This window comes from Sphaerodactylus townsendi, linkage group LG08, assembly GCF_021028975.2.
Source record: "Sphaerodactylus townsendi isolate TG3544 linkage group LG08, MPM_Stown_v2.3, whole genome shotgun sequence".
Lineage (NCBI taxonomy): Eukaryota > Metazoa > Chordata > Lepidosauria > Squamata > Sphaerodactylidae > Sphaerodactylus > Sphaerodactylus townsendi.
The window spans coordinates 83,101,213-83,121,223 of NC_059432.1; the positions used below are offsets into that span (position 1 = coordinate 83,101,213).

Below are 20,011 nucleotides of genomic sequence, written 5' to 3' on the forward strand. Positions count from 1 at the left end.
CTTCCAATTCCAAAATGTTACAGTTGTCACTTTGTTTTTTTTTAAAGAAAACACAAGGATACATTTTTCAACATTCAGTGTAATCTGGTAACTTGGTAACTTAAGCATTGTCCATGCATTATACTTAGTTTTTAAAACATTTTCTTATAGTTAAATATGTTTTTGAGTTAGATTTTCAGTGGCCTAATTCTGTTGGGCTGAGGGTGGGGCAATCATGTCACAGCAGCAGCGAGAGGCTCCGCTGATGTGATTGCCCCCTCTGTTGGTGCAAGAGACACCCCTGCTGGAAGGGGGCAAAGGAAGAAGAAGAAGAAGAAGAAGAGTTTGGATTTATATCCCCCCTTTCTCTCCTGCAGGAGACTCAAAGGGGCTTACAATCTCCTTGCCCTTTCCCCCTCACAACACTCCCCCTCACTACCTGTGAGGTAGGTGGGGCTGAGAGAGCTCCGAGAAGCTGTGACTAGCCCAAGGTCACCCAGCTGGCGTGTGCGGGAGCGCACAGGCTAATCTGAATTCCCCAGATAAGCCTCCACAGCTCAGGCGGCAGAGCTGGGAATCAAACCCGGTCCCTCCAAATTAGATACATGAGCTCTTAACCTCCTACGCCACTGCTGCTCACAAAGGCACGCTGGCCAGCAACCCCTCAGCTACACAACAGTGAAACCCAGCGGTCTGGGCCTCTGTGAAGATGTGCTGCCATCCAATTGGATGCCAGGATGTGCTGGTGACTGGGGTGTTCTTGGTGATGGTAGAGCCAGTGTTAATTGTGTGCAACTGTGTGCAGCCCAGGACTTGGACTTGCTCCACCCTTTGGGTACCATAAGTTCATTAAGTGTTATGGAGGGCATTCTGGCAGTGGAAGAGGGATGTTTGGTTTTACTTCCTCCCTGTGCTGACAGAAAGCCCTCTGGAGAATGGGGTGACACCATCCCTGGCTACCTGGGACTGTGGAATGGTCTGTAAAAGAAGCTTTAATGCAGAGGTGGCAAACCTTTGGCACTCCAGATGTTATGGACATGGGCTGATGGGAATTGTAGTCCATAACATCTGGAGTGCCAAAGGTTTGCCACCACAGCATGCATGAACGTTGGAGTAATAGCCAGCTACCATCTTTGTTTCTTCCATAGAATTCAAGAAGAACGTGATGAAAGGCATAAAACCAAAGGTAGACTAAGTCGTTTTGAGCCACCTCAGTCAGATTCAGATGGGCAGCGTCGTTCCAGTAAGTAATTTTCACTTTGTTATATTTTTAATTTGAAAAAAAACATTGAACTAAATGGGTACTTTATTTTTTCCTTAGTGGATGCTCCTTCAAGAAGAAACAGATCTTCAGGTGGTAATATAGTTTCATAACTATTTAATAAGAATTTTGTTACTAAGTATTTAATAAGTATTTTGTTCCTTCGAAATATATGCTTTGAGTTGCATCTTTCTCTTCTCACCCCCCCCCCTTTTTTTTTTTTTAGTTCTGGATGATTATGCTCCAGGTTCACATGACGTAGGAGATCCAAGCACAACAAATTTGTACCTTGGGAACATCAATCCCCAGGTAATGATTGCAGCCAGTAAAATTTTAAGAACATTAAAAAACTAGTCCTTCCTGTGTAAATTGTTTCCCATAATATTTAATTAGTATTGTCTATAGTTAGCCCAGTACATGAATTTATATAGTTATTTTACTCAACGATCATTGTAGGGGGTCTCTTTTTCTCTCATTTTACAGTGAGGAAACTTTAGAAAGTGGCTGAAACAAAATTAACTTGTGAATCAGTGGCTGGGATGAGGAAGGTCTGGATTGTAGCTTCATCCCTTTTTCTGTATTTATGCTGCATAATTACCATTCATTTGTTGACCTAATTTTTGCTCTTCAGAGAGTTTCTGTAGAAATGTTTCCCAAATTTTACCTTATATACACCTTTAAGCTGGTATAAATTTTAACAACTTGTTTTTAATCTGAAAATGCCTGTACAACTAGATGTGCAGCTTCCATAATTCCTACATAAAAACCATTAGTGTGGAAGGCTTCAGTCATCCCTGTCTTCCTATACCACAGTGACATTTTATTGTGTATGCCAGATACGTATTGACCCAGCAGCCCAGATCCATAGGGGTAGAGATGAACTAACCACTCATTGCAGGGCATGGGACCCAAACAAGAGCTTGCTGATTACTTTTTTTTTGGTCTTAGCCGCTATATAGGTTCCAAAAACTATTTAAACTGTTTGAACATAGAACTTACTTTTTCTCATGTATTCCATTTTACAATGTAATACAAAAGTGCAGGACGTTTTTAAGAGTAGATTTCCTATAGTGGTTTTTTTCTATCATGATCTCTCAGTTGCTTTCCTTTTATAACCACAGCTGTACAGCAATACATAAACATGAAAGATACATGACTCTGGCTTGTTCCTACAGATGAATGAGGAGATGTTATGCCAGGAATTTGGGCGCTTTGGACCCTTAGCGAGTGTCAAAATTATGTGGCCAAGAACTGATGAAGAAAGAGCAAGAGAAAGAAATTGTGGATTTGTTGCCTTCATGAACAGGAGAGATGCTGAACGCGCGCTGAAGAATTTAAACGGTAATGTTAAAACTGTGTCAACAGAAGTCATTTTGGAAAGAGCACTGAATTTTTTGTGAGAAAAGGGTGTTCTTTATAAGGTTTCTTTATACCCCTTTTCTGTGAGGCTCCCTGAATTAATGGGAAAAAACTGTTTAAACCAACTGCAATGTAACATATTTTTAAAGAACATCTTGTTGTTGGTAACCAGGGTTGCAAGTAGGCCAAAGAAGAAGTCTGGGAACTATGATCATAGTATGTTTTAAAGCTCTATAGAAAAAGACACATGGTTCCTGGAAATCAGCTTGCGCAAGTCAGAAAAATAGAATATAGAGATTCCCTTTAGAAAGGAGGTTGCAACTGCACTTCCAACCAGTTATGGAAGAGTGGGTCATGCAGCTGTTGTGCTGGCAGCAAAATAGTTACAGGTGCAAAACAGTTAGAGGTGAACATTCTGTTGTGTACACCAAGCTTGACTTGAACAGATTTAGATTGGGTAGAGCAGTGATGGCGAACCTTTGGCACTCCAGATGTTTATTTATTTATTTATTGTTTGGTTTTCTATACCGCCCTATCCCCGAAGGGCTCTGGGCGGTGAACAACAAAATTAAATCATAATACAGCTAATTGGCCATTCTGGCAGGGGCTGATGGTAATTGTAGTCCATAACATCTGGAGTACAAAAGGTTCGCCACCTCTGGGGTAGAGCTTCTGTGCCCTGTGGCCCCTTTCTATGCCCTCTTTTGTAAACCTACCACACTTTGATAACCTTGAAAGCATAAATCAAGAGGTACTTCCCAGTTGTTTTCTTGCTACAGCTTACCTTTCTGTTGAACATCAGGAGGTCCTCAGGAATGTCAGATGCAGCTCAGGAGGTTGCAATTGAAACAGGAAAAATTGGAAAAATTATTCTTTTGGAAGATCACAGGCTAAATTCAACCCCATAAAGTGACATTGACCAAATGGCTTTAAAATGTTTAACATTTGTGTTTTTCCTTAGAGAAAACTCTTCATTTTTTAAATCCGTTGGCAATTATAAAAATATTTGCTCTCCTCAGTTTTGTTCATAACATTAAAGTATGAATTGTCTGGAATTTTGTTGTTCCCATTTGAAAACTGCAAAGTAATCTAGTCTACTCTCCTGTAAAGCAGTATTTTGTCCCTTTTAATGTAGTAAAATACTGTGGTGTGGACTGGAAACTGTAGTGCTTAGTATTAGTAAGGTACACATAGTAAGTTTATCTAGATAAATTTGTTCTGCAAGTATTAAAAGCACATCAGATGTTTGGGAGTTCCTAAATTACTGGAGACAAATTTGCATTTTGGAAAAAGGCAGCATTGTTTAGGTGAAACTTTTATTGTAAATGACAATACTAAAGAAGTGTAATATTTTATTTACCAGGCAAGATGATCATGTCTTTTGAGATGAAACTTGGCTGGGGCAAAGCTGTTCCTATCCCTCCACATCCCATATACATTCCTCCTTCTATGATGGAGCATACTCTCCCACCACCTCCATCGGGATTGCCCTTTAATGCTCAGCCCAGAGAGAGATTGAAGAACCCTAATGCTCCAATGTTGCCACCACCAAAAAACAAGGAGGATTTTGAGAAGGTAAAAAATTACACAGGGCCATACCTCGTTATGTAAATGCTAAATCTGTGGTAGTCTTCTTAATTGTTTGTAGAATTGCAGTGACCAGTTTTTAGATAAACTGACTTGTTCCCTGTCTTAGTTAAAGGAGCCTCGTTCCCAAAGAATTGCCTGACTTACTCGGCGACAGAATTGGGCCATTTTTAAAATTGCACTTTAAAGTCTGTCCACATTTTTCCCCCTCCAAACTCCCTGGTTTTTTTTCTCTATGTCCCCCTGTTATTAGCTGCCAGATTTGCAGTATCTAAATTACTGACACTTTTTAAAGGCAAAATTTAAATTTAGGCAGATAAATCAACACTATGATGAGCTCACAAGTAACTTCTGTGTAGAAAGCTAATATGATTCAGTAACCGAGGACAGTTTTGAGATCAGAATACTGTCAGATTATTTAAAGGAGTATTAGCTTTTAGCATAACAGTAAATGGTAAGTATCCCTTAAACACAAGTCACATTGATGTGATACTTTTATACGATTTCTTAGGATTGGGAGGCCTCTGAATTAGAGGCTGGTGCAAACTTAAAACTCCTGACTGAATTAGGGTTAGACGGTGGGATTGTGTGTTCCCTCTCTGATCCGTCTTCCAATACTACCACTGCTGGCTTTATCCATCCATGGTTAAGTGTTACGTTGGCAAGATTTTAACTGTGGTTAAAGCTACTCTTCAGTTTTGCTTAAGCAGGATTTGAAACCAGATTTCCTGGTTAGATTCAAAACTTGGCGAAGTAGGCACTTTTGCTAGCCTGAAGCATGATCAGCATTGCTGCAGATGTAATATCTTATTGCAATTAAAGCCAGCTGTGTACTTTGGGGGAATTGATTCTCAAGGAGAGAGAGGGATGAACAGCCCCCATACTCTAGTCCTGATCACAAGCGTTGGTTATACAGTCAGGAGTATTAGTCTGCTAAGGGCCAAAGTAGTACATAGAAGACAGATAGATTTCTTTCGTTGGCCCTCATCCAGCAAGCCCTTTCATATGCTTCTTGTGCACAGAGGGGTCTTGATTGCATTTCTTTAAAAAAAGAAAAAAGCAGTTTCATTGTACTTTCATAGAAGCTGTTTTTGAAACTTGGGAGGGTTTTTGAAACAGCTTCCAAAACAGTATAGAGTAACTGCTGTTGGGGGAAAAAAGTAAAAACTCTATTGGTGCACAGGGATCTTATTGCATTTTTGTCTGGATTGGGGCCATTATTATCAGTATAGTAACTATTCAGTGCATTGTGCATTCTGTCAGGAATGTTCGTATACTTTACATTAGTGAACCTTTTATGGTTCGCCCGTACACAGCCATTTGCTCTTTATGTAATTGCGTAGTGTATAACTTCGCAGCAGTGATTGCCTGCAGAACTTGTGATAGATGTGTAGTATTTTCAATGCATATGTATTTTTTGCTTGTTACTTGTTAACAATACTCACATATTCTATGTTTATTATCTGATGTGACTTCATATACAGACTCTGTCGCAAGCCATAGTCAAAGTGGTTATCCCAACAGAAAGGTACATGTTTTTCTTTATTATTACTGATCTGAATATAGAAAATATCCCCTTTGGAATTTTACAGAAAATCTGCAATGTTGAAGACAAAGTTTGGGCTTGACTGAGCAATGGTTAATCTATACCTATCTAGGACTGAAGTAGAAGTTTGGGGTTTTGTCATCTGTACTAAAGATATTTAATCATCCAGTAGTATCTTGGTTTGCTAGAAGAATTAAAATATGTTAAGCATGGAATTTTTTTATCAGACAATATATATATATATAATTCAGGGGATATTTAGTCTGTGGCACTATAGCGGGTTGTCGGGAGGACTAGATTAATGAGGTTGGGCTAAAAGATATTCTTTTCTGAACTAGTTTCGTTGCAGCATGATCAAGTTCTTCGAGGCTCATTCCGCACAGCATATTCGTAATGAGTTGCAGTTGTTACAGGTGAACTCTTTTCCCCTTTTTATTAATGGACAATGAATTCATGTATAATGATTGCAACTCGTAACGAATTTGCTGCGTGGAATCCACTTGAGAGTATCTTTCTCTAGGTTACAACAGTTGTCACAGCATCAGTATCTAGGTCTTAGGTCAGTTTTCATCTTGCACATAAGGTATGATTTATGGTTAGATTGTGTAAGCACTAGGCATACCCTCGCTCAGTTAAGTATAAACTTTTCTCAAACATAGCAGCACAAACACTTGTTTAAAATAATTGAACAGCGAAGAATTCCAAATTCTCTTTGACATTGGCCTTGGTGAGCAACACCAGCTGAACTGTCTGCGGCAGCGGGGGACCAGGAAAACATCATGGGATGGATTGGGAAAGTATACAGTTTTTGACCAGACATTGGTACGATCAGCTCCAATTACTGTGGTTTTATTATAATTGAAAGACTTTTTTTTTGTTGGCCACCTTAATGTTTGAGTTTTTAAAACATATTCCTTTGTACTACGTTTTTTTTGTCATAAACGTTCACTATACTTTTGTAGCGAGACTGTAAGTTTAGATCGCACTATAAATATCTTTTCCGTAATTTCCCCGGTATTAGCATAACTTAGAGGTGTTACAGCTCATTGATTAGCATGGATAGGGGTGTACCATATTTACTTCTTGAAGCAAGCAGTGCTCCCATTTTGCTTGTTGCAGCTCTTTCGCAAGTCCATGAAGTAGCATGTATTCCTGTATAGATATGTAACTGTATTTGAAATTACTGCTTAATTAAGCATTTTAAGCCTCCTAGGAAAATTCCAGCCTATGGTGGAATAAAGCCATTTATCAGTAATTCCATTTCATATCTATGTCCCAGAAAGCAGGATTTTAAGTTTCAGGGATTTAGAACTGTTCCTCATCTTAAGTTTGGTATCCTACCCTGTTTTTGGGTGGGAAATAGTTTTCTGGCTTGGTGCAATTTGTAGCACTGTTGTTATTCGTTCCACTTTCTCTGTCAGAAAGCTTTAAAAATCAGCCTAAAACCTGTTTGGAACATGATTGGCATGCATGTTGGACAATACATTTATTAGAAAAATGTAATTTTGGTGTATACCAAAGAAGTGTATGGAACTAATCACATTTTTGCTGTGCCTGTGGGAATCTGGAACCTCATTTTGGCTGACTGAAGGCTGAGTCCACCCAAATAGGAATTTGCACTACCAGATGCACTAACTGTCCAGTCACTGAAGACTGGGTGTATATATGTGTATAGATGCTACAGCTGCTTATGTTAAAGTTCCTAAGGAGATTAACCACAAAGGGATGTAAATGCCCCAGGGCAATACAGATTTTCTGCATTGTAGCGCAGCAGCTATGAAACACTACTGTGGCGTAATATTTGCTGTCTGGGTTGAGTAACCAAAATTGGGTGCCTGCTTTTGGAGAAAAGAATACTTTGATTCTGTTCGTAGCTAATAAACTATGAAGAAGAAATGATAATTTATTATAACCTTAAATCTCTGCAGATATCATTAGGAAGCTTAAAATGATCTCTTTATGTTGGTATCTTCAAATACAGTTCTCAAATATTTATTCCATTTAGAAATCTGTAAAATTGCACCAAATGAAATACTGAATTATTTGAAAGGGTTTGAAAAGTGGTCTGGGGGTTATCGTCGGACAGTATTAAAAACTGAGCTGTAGGTAAGACCTGTAGGTGTCTCCAAGTGTGATCAATAGAATCAGTTGCTTTAAATTAGTAAAAGGACTGAGCAATCATGGTGTAGTGAAACATTTTCCCTTATTATATGTTTAGTTTTGTTAGAAAAACATAAGTGCGTTATTTGTGAATGATAAGATAAAGACTATAAACAAAAAGTCCTGATTGAAGAAGACACATGAAAATACAATAATTAATAATAAGAAATTATAGTTTTAAAATACTGGGAATCTTAGGAATCACAAAGGAAAACTTCTTTGAATGTGGCAGAGTCAATTTACAGTAACTAGAATTTACAATAGAATGAAATGGGGAAAGGCTGTTTTTATTATTCTATTTAAATTTTTTGATGTCTGTCTAAATATATAACCAATAGCCCCTATCCAGCCAGGCTCTCTACATCACATAAAGGATTGTGTCATGGAATTATAGTTATTTTCCGTAACTTTCTCACATATCTAATGGGCTGCTCTTTTTTTGAAAAAAGATCTGGAAAGCATATACTATAACTTGTAATTCAGAATAAAAGAACTCTGTTCAGCAGAGTTTTTTTAAAAAAAACAATCGTGTATGGATCTCTCATTTATGCCTGCCTGGATTGGGGTCAATTTGAGACATTCCAAAATAAGAATAATTGTTGCTTTATTGGAACACTTATTTTTACAATTATTTATGACTAGATGTGGGACTTTGAATGCAGTTTGAACTGCTCATTGTTTTGAAGCTTGATGTTGACGAATGAAACTATAACTGTATGTAGGCTTAAGAACCTACGGCTCATTAACAGTGGGACATTGTCATTAATGACAGTTTCCTTTTCCTGCGTCTGATTTAAATCCTCATCTGATTTTTAATTAAATTTATTTATACCTATTTGTTGTTTTAAAATACTTATATAAGCCCATTTTTCTCGCAAGCATCTCTGATCCAAAATGGGTGATAACAATATAAAAACTATTTGAAGTAAACATTAAAACTGATTGAATACACATTAAAAACCAATCTGACAACTCCTTATGCCCTTTGCAGCAGAATTTTTCTCATTTGCCCAAGCTCTGATTACCCCAGAATTTCTCTGGCATAATAGCTTTGCCAGCTGGCCAAGAGAGTAGAAGCTTTGCCTCCTGATTTTTTTCTGAGAGTCTGTTCCATAGGCATGGAGCGGTCACGGGGCATTTATATCCCACTCTTACATTCCTTGTGGTTGCCCAGCCATTGACGTAATCAGTGCCCAGTGCTGCAGCATACCACTGACTGTCACACACCCCTATATTATTTTAATGGTCTTTGTTGTGTGTTTGCACAATTGCTTCAGCTATTTTTAACAATTAACTTATTTTTACTGGGACTAAATAAAGACTCTAATTCTGCAGTCCAGTTCTGAGCGCAGTATTGATTTTTTTTGTAGAAACTGCTAACAAACAGTTTTAATGCCATTTCATTAACTTTGGGCAAAATTAAATAGATTTTTGTGTGTGTGTTGGAGCCGCAAGGTGTTTTAATACATCATTGAAGCCCCATTGACTACAGTTTTTATTTGAACCCATCACTGAAGATTAGGCTGTTGCTTCAAATTACCTTAAATGTGTTATGATAATTTTTAATTGTATAGAAAAAAACTATCTTCTCCGTTTATAATACCATAGGTGGGAGTATAGCTTGAATAGCGTTAGGTCTGAATCAATGTTTTCTTTAACTGTGTTGTTGTTCTAGGAATTTGCTTGCGCTGATTCATCGAATGATAGAGTTTGTGGTTCGTGAGGGTCCGATGTTTGAAGCCATGATTATGAACCGAGAAATCAACAATCCAATGTTCAGGTGCTTACTTTATTTCTTATTGTTATGTTTGGCATAGCACAGGGGTATGCAACCTGTGACTCTCCAGATGTTCATGGACTACAAATCCTATCAGCCCCTGCCAGCATGGGGCTGATGGGAATTGTAGTCCATGAACATCTGGAGAGCCACAGGTTGCAGACCCCTGGCATAGCATGTTCCTGCTATTACATTGTAGTCAGTATAAACTGATCTCCTGGCTGTGACAGAAACTGGTCTACTTTCTACCCAAGTTCTCACAAATAGATGGGAGTGACTTGGTTGTACTATTTCAGATTACGAGGGAGGGTGCATGTGATTGAATGATTCCCAATATTCACCCACTTAAGATCCATGAATATAGAATCCTTGGTATTGGTGGGAAGAGATTTGTCTTTTCACATTTATTGTGATGCTAATCTTCACGAAGGAACATGATTTTAAAATTGTAGCGATCTGTTCTGCCATGTAAGCCCTCAGTTGTAGCCTGAAATGGTATAGTCATGATACAGGTTTCCCATAATGCTTGCTGAATTAAGTTCTACTGAACAGATTGTGCTACTGTTGAGATGTGATTAGTAACAGGAACTACTTTATGGTTTTTAAAAAATCTTCAGAATGCTATATTCCCTTATCCTGAACTTGGTAATATTTTTTGTTTCCATTCTGAACTTTGCTTAGGTTTTTATTTGAGAATCAGACTCCTGCACATGTCTACTACAGGTGGAAACTTTATTCAATCCTACAGGTAAGCAATATTTTACTATATATTTTAGTGTAAAGTTTCCAATATTACCTGTGGGAAACATATCTGTTGCGTTTGACTCTCTTATTGTTTCATTAGGGAGATGCTCCAACCAAATGGAGAACGGAAGACTTTCGTATGTTTAAAAATGGGTCCTTCTGGAGGCCACCCCCTTTAAACCCATATCTCCATGGGATGTCAGAAGAACAAGAGCCCGAAGCGTTTGTTGAGGAGCCCAGCAAGAAGGGCGCCCTTAAGGAAGAGTAAGGATCTTTACAGAGCCTAATATTCCACTGTTACCGCCATACTTATAATGTCCCATCTCAGAAATTCCCAGCCTAGTCCCAACTAACAAAAAAAATCTACTTGACATTTTCATAGGAGTCTTAGTATGTGGTAGCTTGGGTATCCTATAGGTGTTAGTAGCTGTTAGTAACATACTTGGTTTTTCATACTGAGTAAGGTTAAAAAGATGAACTGCTACAAAAATTCTTTTATGTCAGTAAAAATCTGTATTTAAAAATGTATTGTACATTATATGAATATTCTAAGTTCAATATACCATAAGGCTAACATAAATATACAGAACAGATGTTGTCAAGTTTTATGAAAATGTCAAACTGAAATTTCAGGCAGAGGGACAAGTTAGAGGAAATCTTGCGTGGCTTAACACCGCGCAAGAACGATATTGGAGATGCCATGGTTTTCTGTCTAAATAACGCCGAAGCTGCTGAAGAGATTGTAGATTGCGTCACAGAGTCGCTGTCAATCTTGAAGACTCCACTTCCTAAGAAGGTAACTGGAAATCTCTTTAGAAAAATTGTACCTAAAGCTTCTCTACAACTTCTGCACGGGTTGGTCATTACCTGAAATGGCTCCTTTTTCAAATTCACTTGTTACACATCTTCTACCCTATCTGTAAAATTTACTTTATATTATCCAGATTTGCTTCTGGAAAAAAACAATTCATTTTTGAAAAATATGTTTTGTCTTTCATTAGCAATTGTTTAATGTTTGTGGAAGACTTTTTTTCTTTTGAAGTTTGGCATTTCTTAAAGAGAAGTTTATATCAAGAACCTCCGCATATCAGCTTATAGAGAATATGTCTGTTGTAAGGTGTCAGTTTCTTTAAAATTTGCATGGCTTTTTGCACTGTGTCAATTTCTGCTAAATTTGCGTGGCTTTGTAAGGCAAGGGTCTAAGAGGCTTTCTTTCTCTTACAAAATAAAAATGTGGTGACCTCTGTTCTTTGTTCCTTGTAGATTGCAAGATTATATTTGGTTTCTGATGTGTTATATAATTCTTCTGCTAAAGTTGCCAATGCATCATATTACAGAAAGTTGTAAGTATCAAGGCTTTGAAAAATGCTACCAACAATTTAAGAATGTAAACAATATAGCCGTGAAAACTAGTTACTGTGTAGCCTATTTAATTCAGCAGTTATATTTTTCCTGAAATTCATATCCTGTGTGTGTTGACAGAAACATTGTAGTCATGTTTGACAACTACTTTTTTTAGTTTTTCAGACTGGGTTTAGGGCTTTTCTGGAGGTTTGTAAATAAAAGGAACTCTTTTTGCACTAACATGAAAGTGGAGCCCTTTCAGTATTTTAGAAATTTGAGCTAGGACTTTCTAGCATAGGGGAAGGGGGTAGGATCAGCCCACTTGCATGCTAGCTTTCAGAGAGCTAGCCAGAAAACATACAGTTAAGAAGCAGTACCCCAGTCCTGGAAACTCTGGTTTAGTGGTACTGAGGAGGCCGAGCTCTCATATAGTCATCTCATAATTAGTGCTGATTTAAATTAACTAGGTTTCCATCTATTTTCCAATGCGTAAGACTTCACTAGGAAGATGCATGTTACTGTTCAGCCATAAACAATCATATCCAGTGGCAGTTTTCCACAGAATTATTTGTTTCACTGTGTTTTTGTTTGTTTTGTATTTTTGTGATCACTCTGGGGAAAAAAATCCAGGTATTTCTCTTACCACTGTGCAGTTGATATGTCTCAAGAGGTTATTAGCCAACAAGGAAGGTACTTTCAGTTTCCCAGAGCAAAATTCCTTCCAGTTGAGGGATGTGATTGTCTAGGATGTGTCAAGGCTGTCTGACTTGTGGCCCTATAAAATCACCTTCTCTCTGAGACCTCATAGGCAATGTGTAGAGTTTCTGGATGGAATATGTAGCTTCCTGTACACACTTTGAAAAAGTGTCTGTTAAGTGATGTGTACCAGTGCTAGAGGGAAGATCTTGAGGGTCCATGAACATTTTAATGAAAAGGGGTGTCCTTGGGTCACTGATGTTTGTCACCTACTTCTCTTGTTTGTAATCATGGATCACTGAACTTATCTTATCACTTATCACAGCTTATCACTGTGCATCTTAAAAGATTATTCAGAAATGCATAACTAAAGATTCATTTTCATAGGCCGTTTCCTCACAGCCTTTTTATGGCGCCCTGGGGACGGGATAAACGCCGTCCCCAGGGAGCCATTCGCACAGGCAGCGCCGACCTGACTGCGCTCCCCCTCCCCCAGGGCGGCGTCAGGCCGCCCTAAAAAACAACCCTTTAAAGGGTTGTTTTTGCCGCAACAGCGTGTTCCTGGCGGCGCAGTGCGAACCGCACCGCCGGGAACACGCTGTTTCCCTTCCCCGTCCCACTCACCTTGTCCCCGTCATCGGCCTGCTGGCCTCTGCAGCCCCTCCCTCACTGTCCTCCGACCCCTGGAGGTCGGAGGGCAGCGTGGGTGGGGCTTCAGAGGCCAGCAGGCCGACGACGGGGACAAGGTGAGTGGGACGGGGAAGGGGGCAGAGGCGGCTCCATGCGGAGCCGCCTGTCCTCCGCCGGCCTCCCCTGAGGCCACACGCACGCTTGCGTGCGAACGGCCTCTGCCCCCATGCCGGCAGAATTCTTGCCGGCGTGGGGGCGCCTCGGGGGCTGTGCGGAAACGGCCTTAGTGATTATTTTTGTTATCCTGAAGGTTTATTGCTGACACTCATTGATGTCTACATGCAACATTCAGGGCCTTTAAGACAGAAATGTCCTGCCAGCCTATGGTTAAGGATGATTGTTTTCATCTAGCTGATCTCCTTTTCTCCTTTCTTTTCTCCTTTTTTCCTTATGTGATTAAAGAGTGGTTCACTCATTTGTCCCTTTCCTATTTACTGGCCTTCCCATTTTTGTATATTTGGATGCTGCTGAGTTTTAAGTAACAGATGTATATATGTATTTTTAAATGTTTATATTCTGTTGTAAGCTGCCTCACGCCTGGTTTATTGGGAGAAGCTGGAATGGAAGGCCGAATAAATAAATAGGTAGATAGATTCAGTACTGGCCCTCTTCTTGCTTTATAGCCTTTTTTTCTAGAACCGCAAAATAGTGGGCTTGAGCTGCAAAATAAATATAGGTGGAAATTGGGTGACTTTTGTTGTGACACAGTTCATTTTACAAAGTGTAAAATATGGAAATTGTCTTTTCAGTTTTGAAACAAAGCTGTGTCAGATATTTTCTGATTTGAATGCTACCTACCGAGCAATACAAGGCCACTTACAGTCTGAGAACTTTAAGGTATGTGCTGAATTGTTGATTTAGAATTATTTAGCAGATTGCGAATGAATGCCATGATAACTACAAATGTGTAGCAAATCTGAATACAAAGGCTAGATCTTAACTTTATACAAATTATAACAGTAAGTTACACTTAGCACCAATAGAGGCTTGAGATAGAATACTTGAAGAAGACTGTGTCCCATGATAAGAAATAATCCCAAATCCTCATACTGCAAACACTTCATCAGAGCCCAGACCTGGGAGCCAGGCATCTGTTAGAATAGTAGAGGAGGGGATGTCTGGAAAAGGTAATCATCCAGTTGGAGCAGCAGTGGCATAGTGGTTAAGAGCAGGTTCGTTCTAATCTGGAGGAACCGGGTTTGATTCCCCGCTCTGCCACTTGAGCTGTGGAGGCTTATCTGGGGAATTCAGATTAGCCTGTACACTCCCACACACGCCAACTGGGTGACCTTGGGCTAGTCACGGCTTTTTGAAGCTCTCTCAGCCCAACCCACCTAACAGGGTGTCTGTTGTGAGGGGGGAAGGGAAAGGAGATTGTAAACCCCTTTGAATCTCCTACAGGAGAGAAAGGGGAATTATAAATCCAAACTCCTCCTCCTCCTCTTCTTCTAGAACACACTTATTTGAAGAAATAAAAATAACTTTCAGCATTTCTAATATCAATAGCCTTGAAAAGGCCATCATTGGCTGCAGCAAAATGGCTGTTGATATTGATATTATTCAACACTTGTTTTTAATGCTGAAGATGTATTGTTCACCAGGTGTTCTCAAACTTCCAGGATTTGGCTTGAAGATCTAACTGAATATTGAAGTTCAAGAAATAATCTTGATTTATAAAAGTTATTCTGAATATGAAAGTTACTCTGCCGAGATGGTCCTTGTTGATTTTTGCATATTGGCTCATCCAGGTTACTCTGTAAATTGAGCAGAATTCAGATTTCTCAAAAAATAACCTGGCTTTTAAAACGGTAGCATTTCTGTATATTGGTTTGAAAATGAAATCTCAAAGAAGAGAATAATGCCATCCAAATCTCATTATGGTCTACTTGAAAAGTATTTTACTGTAATGGTTTGCAATCAGTCTGTGAAGTGTTCCTGTGAATACTTTGTAAATGTGACGGTGCTGAGTAGATTCATAGTGTGGCCTTTGCATTTTACTTTTAAAATTCTTCTTAGTACAAATGACCAGCATTGTTTACTACTTTTAGCAACGGGTAATGACATGCTTCAGAGCATGGGAAGATTGGGCGATTTATCCAGAACCATTTTTGATCAAACTGCAGAATATTTTCTTGGGGCTTGTAAATATTATAGAAGAAAAAGAACCAGAGGTAAGTGCAAGTTCAGACTGTGATTTGATACTATTGATATAGAAGCAATCGCGAGCATGAAGAACTACATGTGAGGATAATCTTTGTTCCTGAGGTTTGTAGTGAACTCAGAGGCATGAAGGTTGCTTTTGATTTCCTAATCGTTGTGATGAGAATCTGCATACACATGGTTCGGGGTATGTGTGTGTGGCTCTTTTCCCCATATGCAAATGTTAACACTGCACATACTGTTGTCTTTGGACTAGTACATTTACTGATTCCTTATTGGAAATTGGCGCCTGAAGCATGTTCGTTGCCCCTTAATCAGTATTCAGACAGGAACGTGTATGAATGTGAGAGACGCTTTAAGCCTCTCATCTTGTCCGTGTTGTGTTATTACAGCTGGAATGTATATAATAAGAGGAGCTGTACTGCTTCAGTTTCCTTGAAATGGAGTTCCTGTGAGGGCATTTTTTGATTTCGGCAGTTTTGGAGCAAGACTTTCTGGTCTGTGGGCCTCAATCTGAAGTCTCTCGCAGACACTTTTTGACCAATGTACGTTTATAGGAATTTTTGAATCTATAATTATAAAAGAGTATGCAGACTACTGTAAATTACTAGGGCATAACCGTTGATGGGCTTCCCAGAACCATAAATAAATATTAGTTTAAATGCCAGTATTCTTTGGGTGGGATTTATAGCAATTTATAGCAAACAGAATTTTTGCGTTATAATAAACACACGAGGGAAGGCTATCTGGCTTGTGAAGCATGGAAATGTAAATTAAGTTTAATTAAAAAAATAGGTGGAAAATATGTAAACATTTCTTCCTCAAGAACAATAGAAATTTTATGTTTGCTTGGTGTAAAACAGGAAAAAACAGATCGCCATACTCCTGGCTGCTGGGAAAACCACACTATAGCACAGACAATGCAATTTAATGCCAGTAAAAGTGTAGGAAAGAGAAACAATAAATATATACAAAAATACTTCTTAACAATTCCTTTGACATTTAACAGCACTAATAAACACATATGAAGCAAATCCACTTAAAAACAGAATATGTGTAAATGTGTGAGTTAAACACAGTCCATAATTATATGCATTGCTGTGTAATAATCTGTCCGGTAAAACTCCTGGGCACATGCAAAGGAACTCCACATGCAAAGGAAACTCTGTGTGCCTGTGTTCTTCTAAGGAAAATCCTTGTGACAGCTCCCTGGACAGTAGATGAAATAAAGGAACGAGGCAGGACACTGGCATCAATAATCTAAATCCGCCCAAAACATACTCCACAGCAAATGGCTACATTTTCAACTGCTGCCTTCCTCAATGGTAAACTTCATAGGCATTGTTGTTAGACTTGCCTTGAGTTAATCACAGGACACAGAAGCAGGAAAAATCTGTCATGCACAATCCCGAACAGACTTAGCACCACATGTTGCTTTTAGCACCTGACTTTCATATCCTGTGTTAAAATCTGCTGATTTACATAGTTGATGCTAGGTTGGGATGGGCATAGAAATGCACTAAAATTGCCAGTCTTACCCTCTACTGCCATGCACAATATAAGAGTGAAGGTGGTGTAGATGTGCTGGGCATCTGTTGCGTTGTGCCAGATCCCCCAAGGCCTTCCACATCTTTCTTGAGACTTCAATTGGGCTCACAACTGCATCTTGCGCCTCGTGCGTCTGCTGCTCACAGGGAATTGCTGGCTTTGGGAAGTAGGCCACATTAGAATGACTTAGGTGTTTTGCAAGCTAAACACAAGTTGAAAAAGCAACAATGAAATGAAGCAATAAATCAGTTGAGAAAATAACTAGGTGCCTGTATAAATATTAAATTGTATTTATTTACAGGAAGTTCCGGATGATCTTGATGGAGCTCCCATTGAGGAAGAGCTGGATGGTGCTCCACTAGAAGATGTGGATGGGATTCCTATTGATGTTGCTCCTATCGATGATATTGACGGAGTGCCCATCAAATCACTTGATGATGACCTTGATGGTGTACCTTGTAAGAAACCTCTAAACTTACCATATGCTTGAAAGTTGGCATTGTCTTGCTTTAATATCATCCTATTCACATGCAGATAGAATCATTCTTTTTACATGATAATGTTGATATTTAAAATTAGTTGTGACTGAGCTTTTGAAAATGCAAATACGCACAGACGCCTGGAAAACTGAAAGTATGAAATGTGCCTTTCTCACAGTTCTTTGCCCAACCTTAGGGAAACAAGAAGTGTATTTTCACTATCTTATGGGACCATAAGGTCCTTGAGAAATATAGTACATGTTAATCTGGAATGAATCCTAGGATTGCATAATAGAACCTTTAAGAGGCCTAGTCTAATGGCTCCTATGTGCAGAGTAATTCCAGTGTGCACACAAAGATCCGGAACAGCTTTGAATTGGACCTGTTCTTCTTTTTTGCTGTTTTGGCTGTTGAAGCTATTTCATAAATTCAGAAGCAGCATATGGTAGACTGCCACAATTACAGTCTCTGTGTGTGTGGAAAAGCTGGCATGTTAGGAACTAGACCCTATTTGTAGGAGAGTAACTAAGTTTACACACTCCTCGTCTATCTTCTGAAATTCTTTTGTCCCAGGATGGCTGCACCACATGCTCTTTCTGAAATTAGCTTTTATTTCCAAGTATTTGTATTGGAAGATTGCAACCTTAAATGGTTTGTTGATTGAAATGCCCTAAGATAAAGAAATGATACTTGACGTGGAGGTGGTGGGCTACAGTGCCAACGTGGTGCTGCTCCGCCACTCCCAAAGAGGCTTCCCAGCGGTGTGGAAAGACTCACAAAGGGTGACAGCCTCCCTGCTACCATGCAGCCTCAATGGGCCACACTGAAGGCTGGCGTAAGTCCAGATAGCGGCCCGCCAGCACAATGGCAACAAAGACCAAGAGGGCTCTTCCCCTGGCCCCATCCCCTGGTTGGCTCCCACTGCGGTGGAGGTGTAGGGACACTACCACACTGTTCTGAGCCGTGTCCCACTGCTGGGGGAGGATGGCAGCTATTTCACTGCTCCGCCAGATAAGTGCCCTAGAGAGGGTGAATTGGCCAACACTGCTTCCCCACAGCCCCCATTCTTTGATGGGACCCTAAATCATGATCCTAAGCAGACTTACTATGAAGTAGATTCTATTGAATTCTTTGGGGCATACATGTTTAGGACTGCACACCATATTACTTGGGAACGTCAGTAATTGATTAAATGTTTGTCCTCCAACAGTGGATACGAGCGAGGAATCTAAAAAGAATGAGCCAATATTCAAAGTGGCGCCTTCAAAATGGGAAGCGGTGGATGAATCTGCGCTTGAAGCCCAAGGTCAGTGCTGTATGTACTTTTTATATCTTTTCTCTGTGTGTTGAATGTTTTGTGTTAAGTGTTAAACAAGGAGTACTTTAAGCTTGTAAAAAACTCTCACACTATTGAGAGCATAACAAGTACAGTTCGTATTATGAAATAGTACCATTAAATCAGCTGAATTTCTAAGTTGGCATACATTTTATTAACTGTTCATCGTTTGTTACAACTGTCCCTTAAAATACTTTTTATAACATTTCATTGAGCATTTGGCTTTTTTTTGTTTTTGCATGACTATGATTTTTTCTCCCTCCAGCGGTAACAACATCTAAATGGGAGCTATTTGACCAGCATGAGGAATCAGAAGAGGAAGAAAATCAGAAGTAAGGATCACGTTGCTCTGTGTTCTATATTTTCCTTCTCCTCCGATCATTAATTATCATAATGGATCTCTGTCTGTGGCAGTCATAAATCATTAGAAAATAATGCTGCTACTTTGAAAACTGATCACCAACTCCAGAACGATGATGAAAATTGCAGTGTCAAAAATAAAGGGAATTGGAGCATCCTGAATCCACTTATCCTCAGGATAGGAAACATGTCATAATGGAGCTTTAAAGCCACCTGCCATGTGTCTGTAATACTGACGTTCCAGTCAGCCATAGAAGGTTGTTGGGTGACACACTTTCAGCCAACCTTAACTGACAGGGTCGTGGTGAGGATAAAATGGAGATCAGGAGAACAATGTAGCTTTGAGTCCCAACTGAGTAAAAAGACTGGGTATGATATTTGCTATAACTCTTAATTTCACCTGCAGTTCACCAAATTAAAAAAAGAAAAGAAAAAGATATTGCTGTTGTATCATCAAATATTCCTTCTTCCCTTTTGGTAGATAGAACAACTGATCATTCAGTATTCAAACTACTGTTAAATATTGTGAGCACAGCAATCTGGAGAACGCCCCAGTATCTATAAAAACCATCACAATTGTGTAAAAGAAGCTAGAGCAGTTACCCTCTCTTTTTCCAGACAAGCTGTGCCTGCCAAAAATGCCCTCCATATCTGTTCCATTTGCACAGCCTGTGTGTCTCTCAATATTACTCTAGAACCTCCCGCCCAGATGTTCAGGGTCCACTCACTTATCAGTTTCTACCAGCATGGCCAATTGGCCATGCTGACAGAGGCTGATGGGAATTCTAGTTCCTGAACATCTGGAGAGCCGCAGGTTCCCTACCCCTGCTCTATAGCCATGTGGCTAATTTTGTAATTTTGAATTTATACACACACTCTATTGATATAGAATATACTTCTTACATCTGATAAAGTGTACTCTAGTTCACAGAACCTTTAGCAAGTAAATCAGTGAGATATGTACTTCACTTCATCTTTGTAACTG

At 39.3% G+C, this 20,011-nt stretch overlaps 1 protein-coding gene across 5 annotated transcripts in view; it reads left to right on the forward strand.

Moving 5' to 3' along the window:
• LOC125437560 (U2 snRNP associated SURP domain containing) overlaps positions 1 to 20,011 on the forward strand; it is a 45,899-nt gene that overhangs the window by 13,467 nt on the left and 12,421 nt on the right. For 3 of the 5 annotated variants that reach the window (XM_048505235.1, XM_048505236.1, XM_048505239.1), the window contains exons 7-22: positions 1,128 to 1,222; positions 1,301 to 1,333; positions 1,467 to 1,549; positions 2,416 to 2,581; positions 3,963 to 4,174; positions 5,671 to 5,714; positions 9,568 to 9,672; positions 10,351 to 10,417; positions 10,514 to 10,677; positions 11,047 to 11,209; positions 11,677 to 11,756; positions 13,893 to 13,980; positions 15,192 to 15,314; positions 17,153 to 17,309; positions 18,541 to 18,645; positions 18,932 to 18,998. In XM_048505235.1, the coding sequence (XP_048361192.1) occupies positions 1,128 to 1,222; positions 1,301 to 1,333; positions 1,467 to 1,549; positions 2,416 to 2,581; positions 3,963 to 4,174; positions 5,671 to 5,714; positions 9,568 to 9,672; positions 10,351 to 10,417; positions 10,514 to 10,677; positions 11,047 to 11,209; positions 11,677 to 11,756; positions 13,893 to 13,980; positions 15,192 to 15,314; positions 17,153 to 17,309; positions 18,541 to 18,645; positions 18,932 to 18,998 (1,752 nt within the window). Of the gene's footprint in view, positions 1 to 1,127; positions 1,223 to 1,300; positions 1,334 to 1,466; positions 1,550 to 2,415; positions 2,582 to 3,962; positions 4,175 to 5,670; positions 5,715 to 9,567; positions 9,673 to 10,350; positions 10,418 to 10,513; positions 10,678 to 11,046; positions 11,210 to 11,676; positions 11,757 to 13,892; positions 13,981 to 15,191; positions 15,315 to 17,152; positions 17,310 to 18,540; positions 18,646 to 18,931; positions 18,999 to 20,011 lie in introns of those variants that run through there. The other 2 variants (XM_048505237.1, XM_048505240.1) reach the window with 2 other exon arrangements.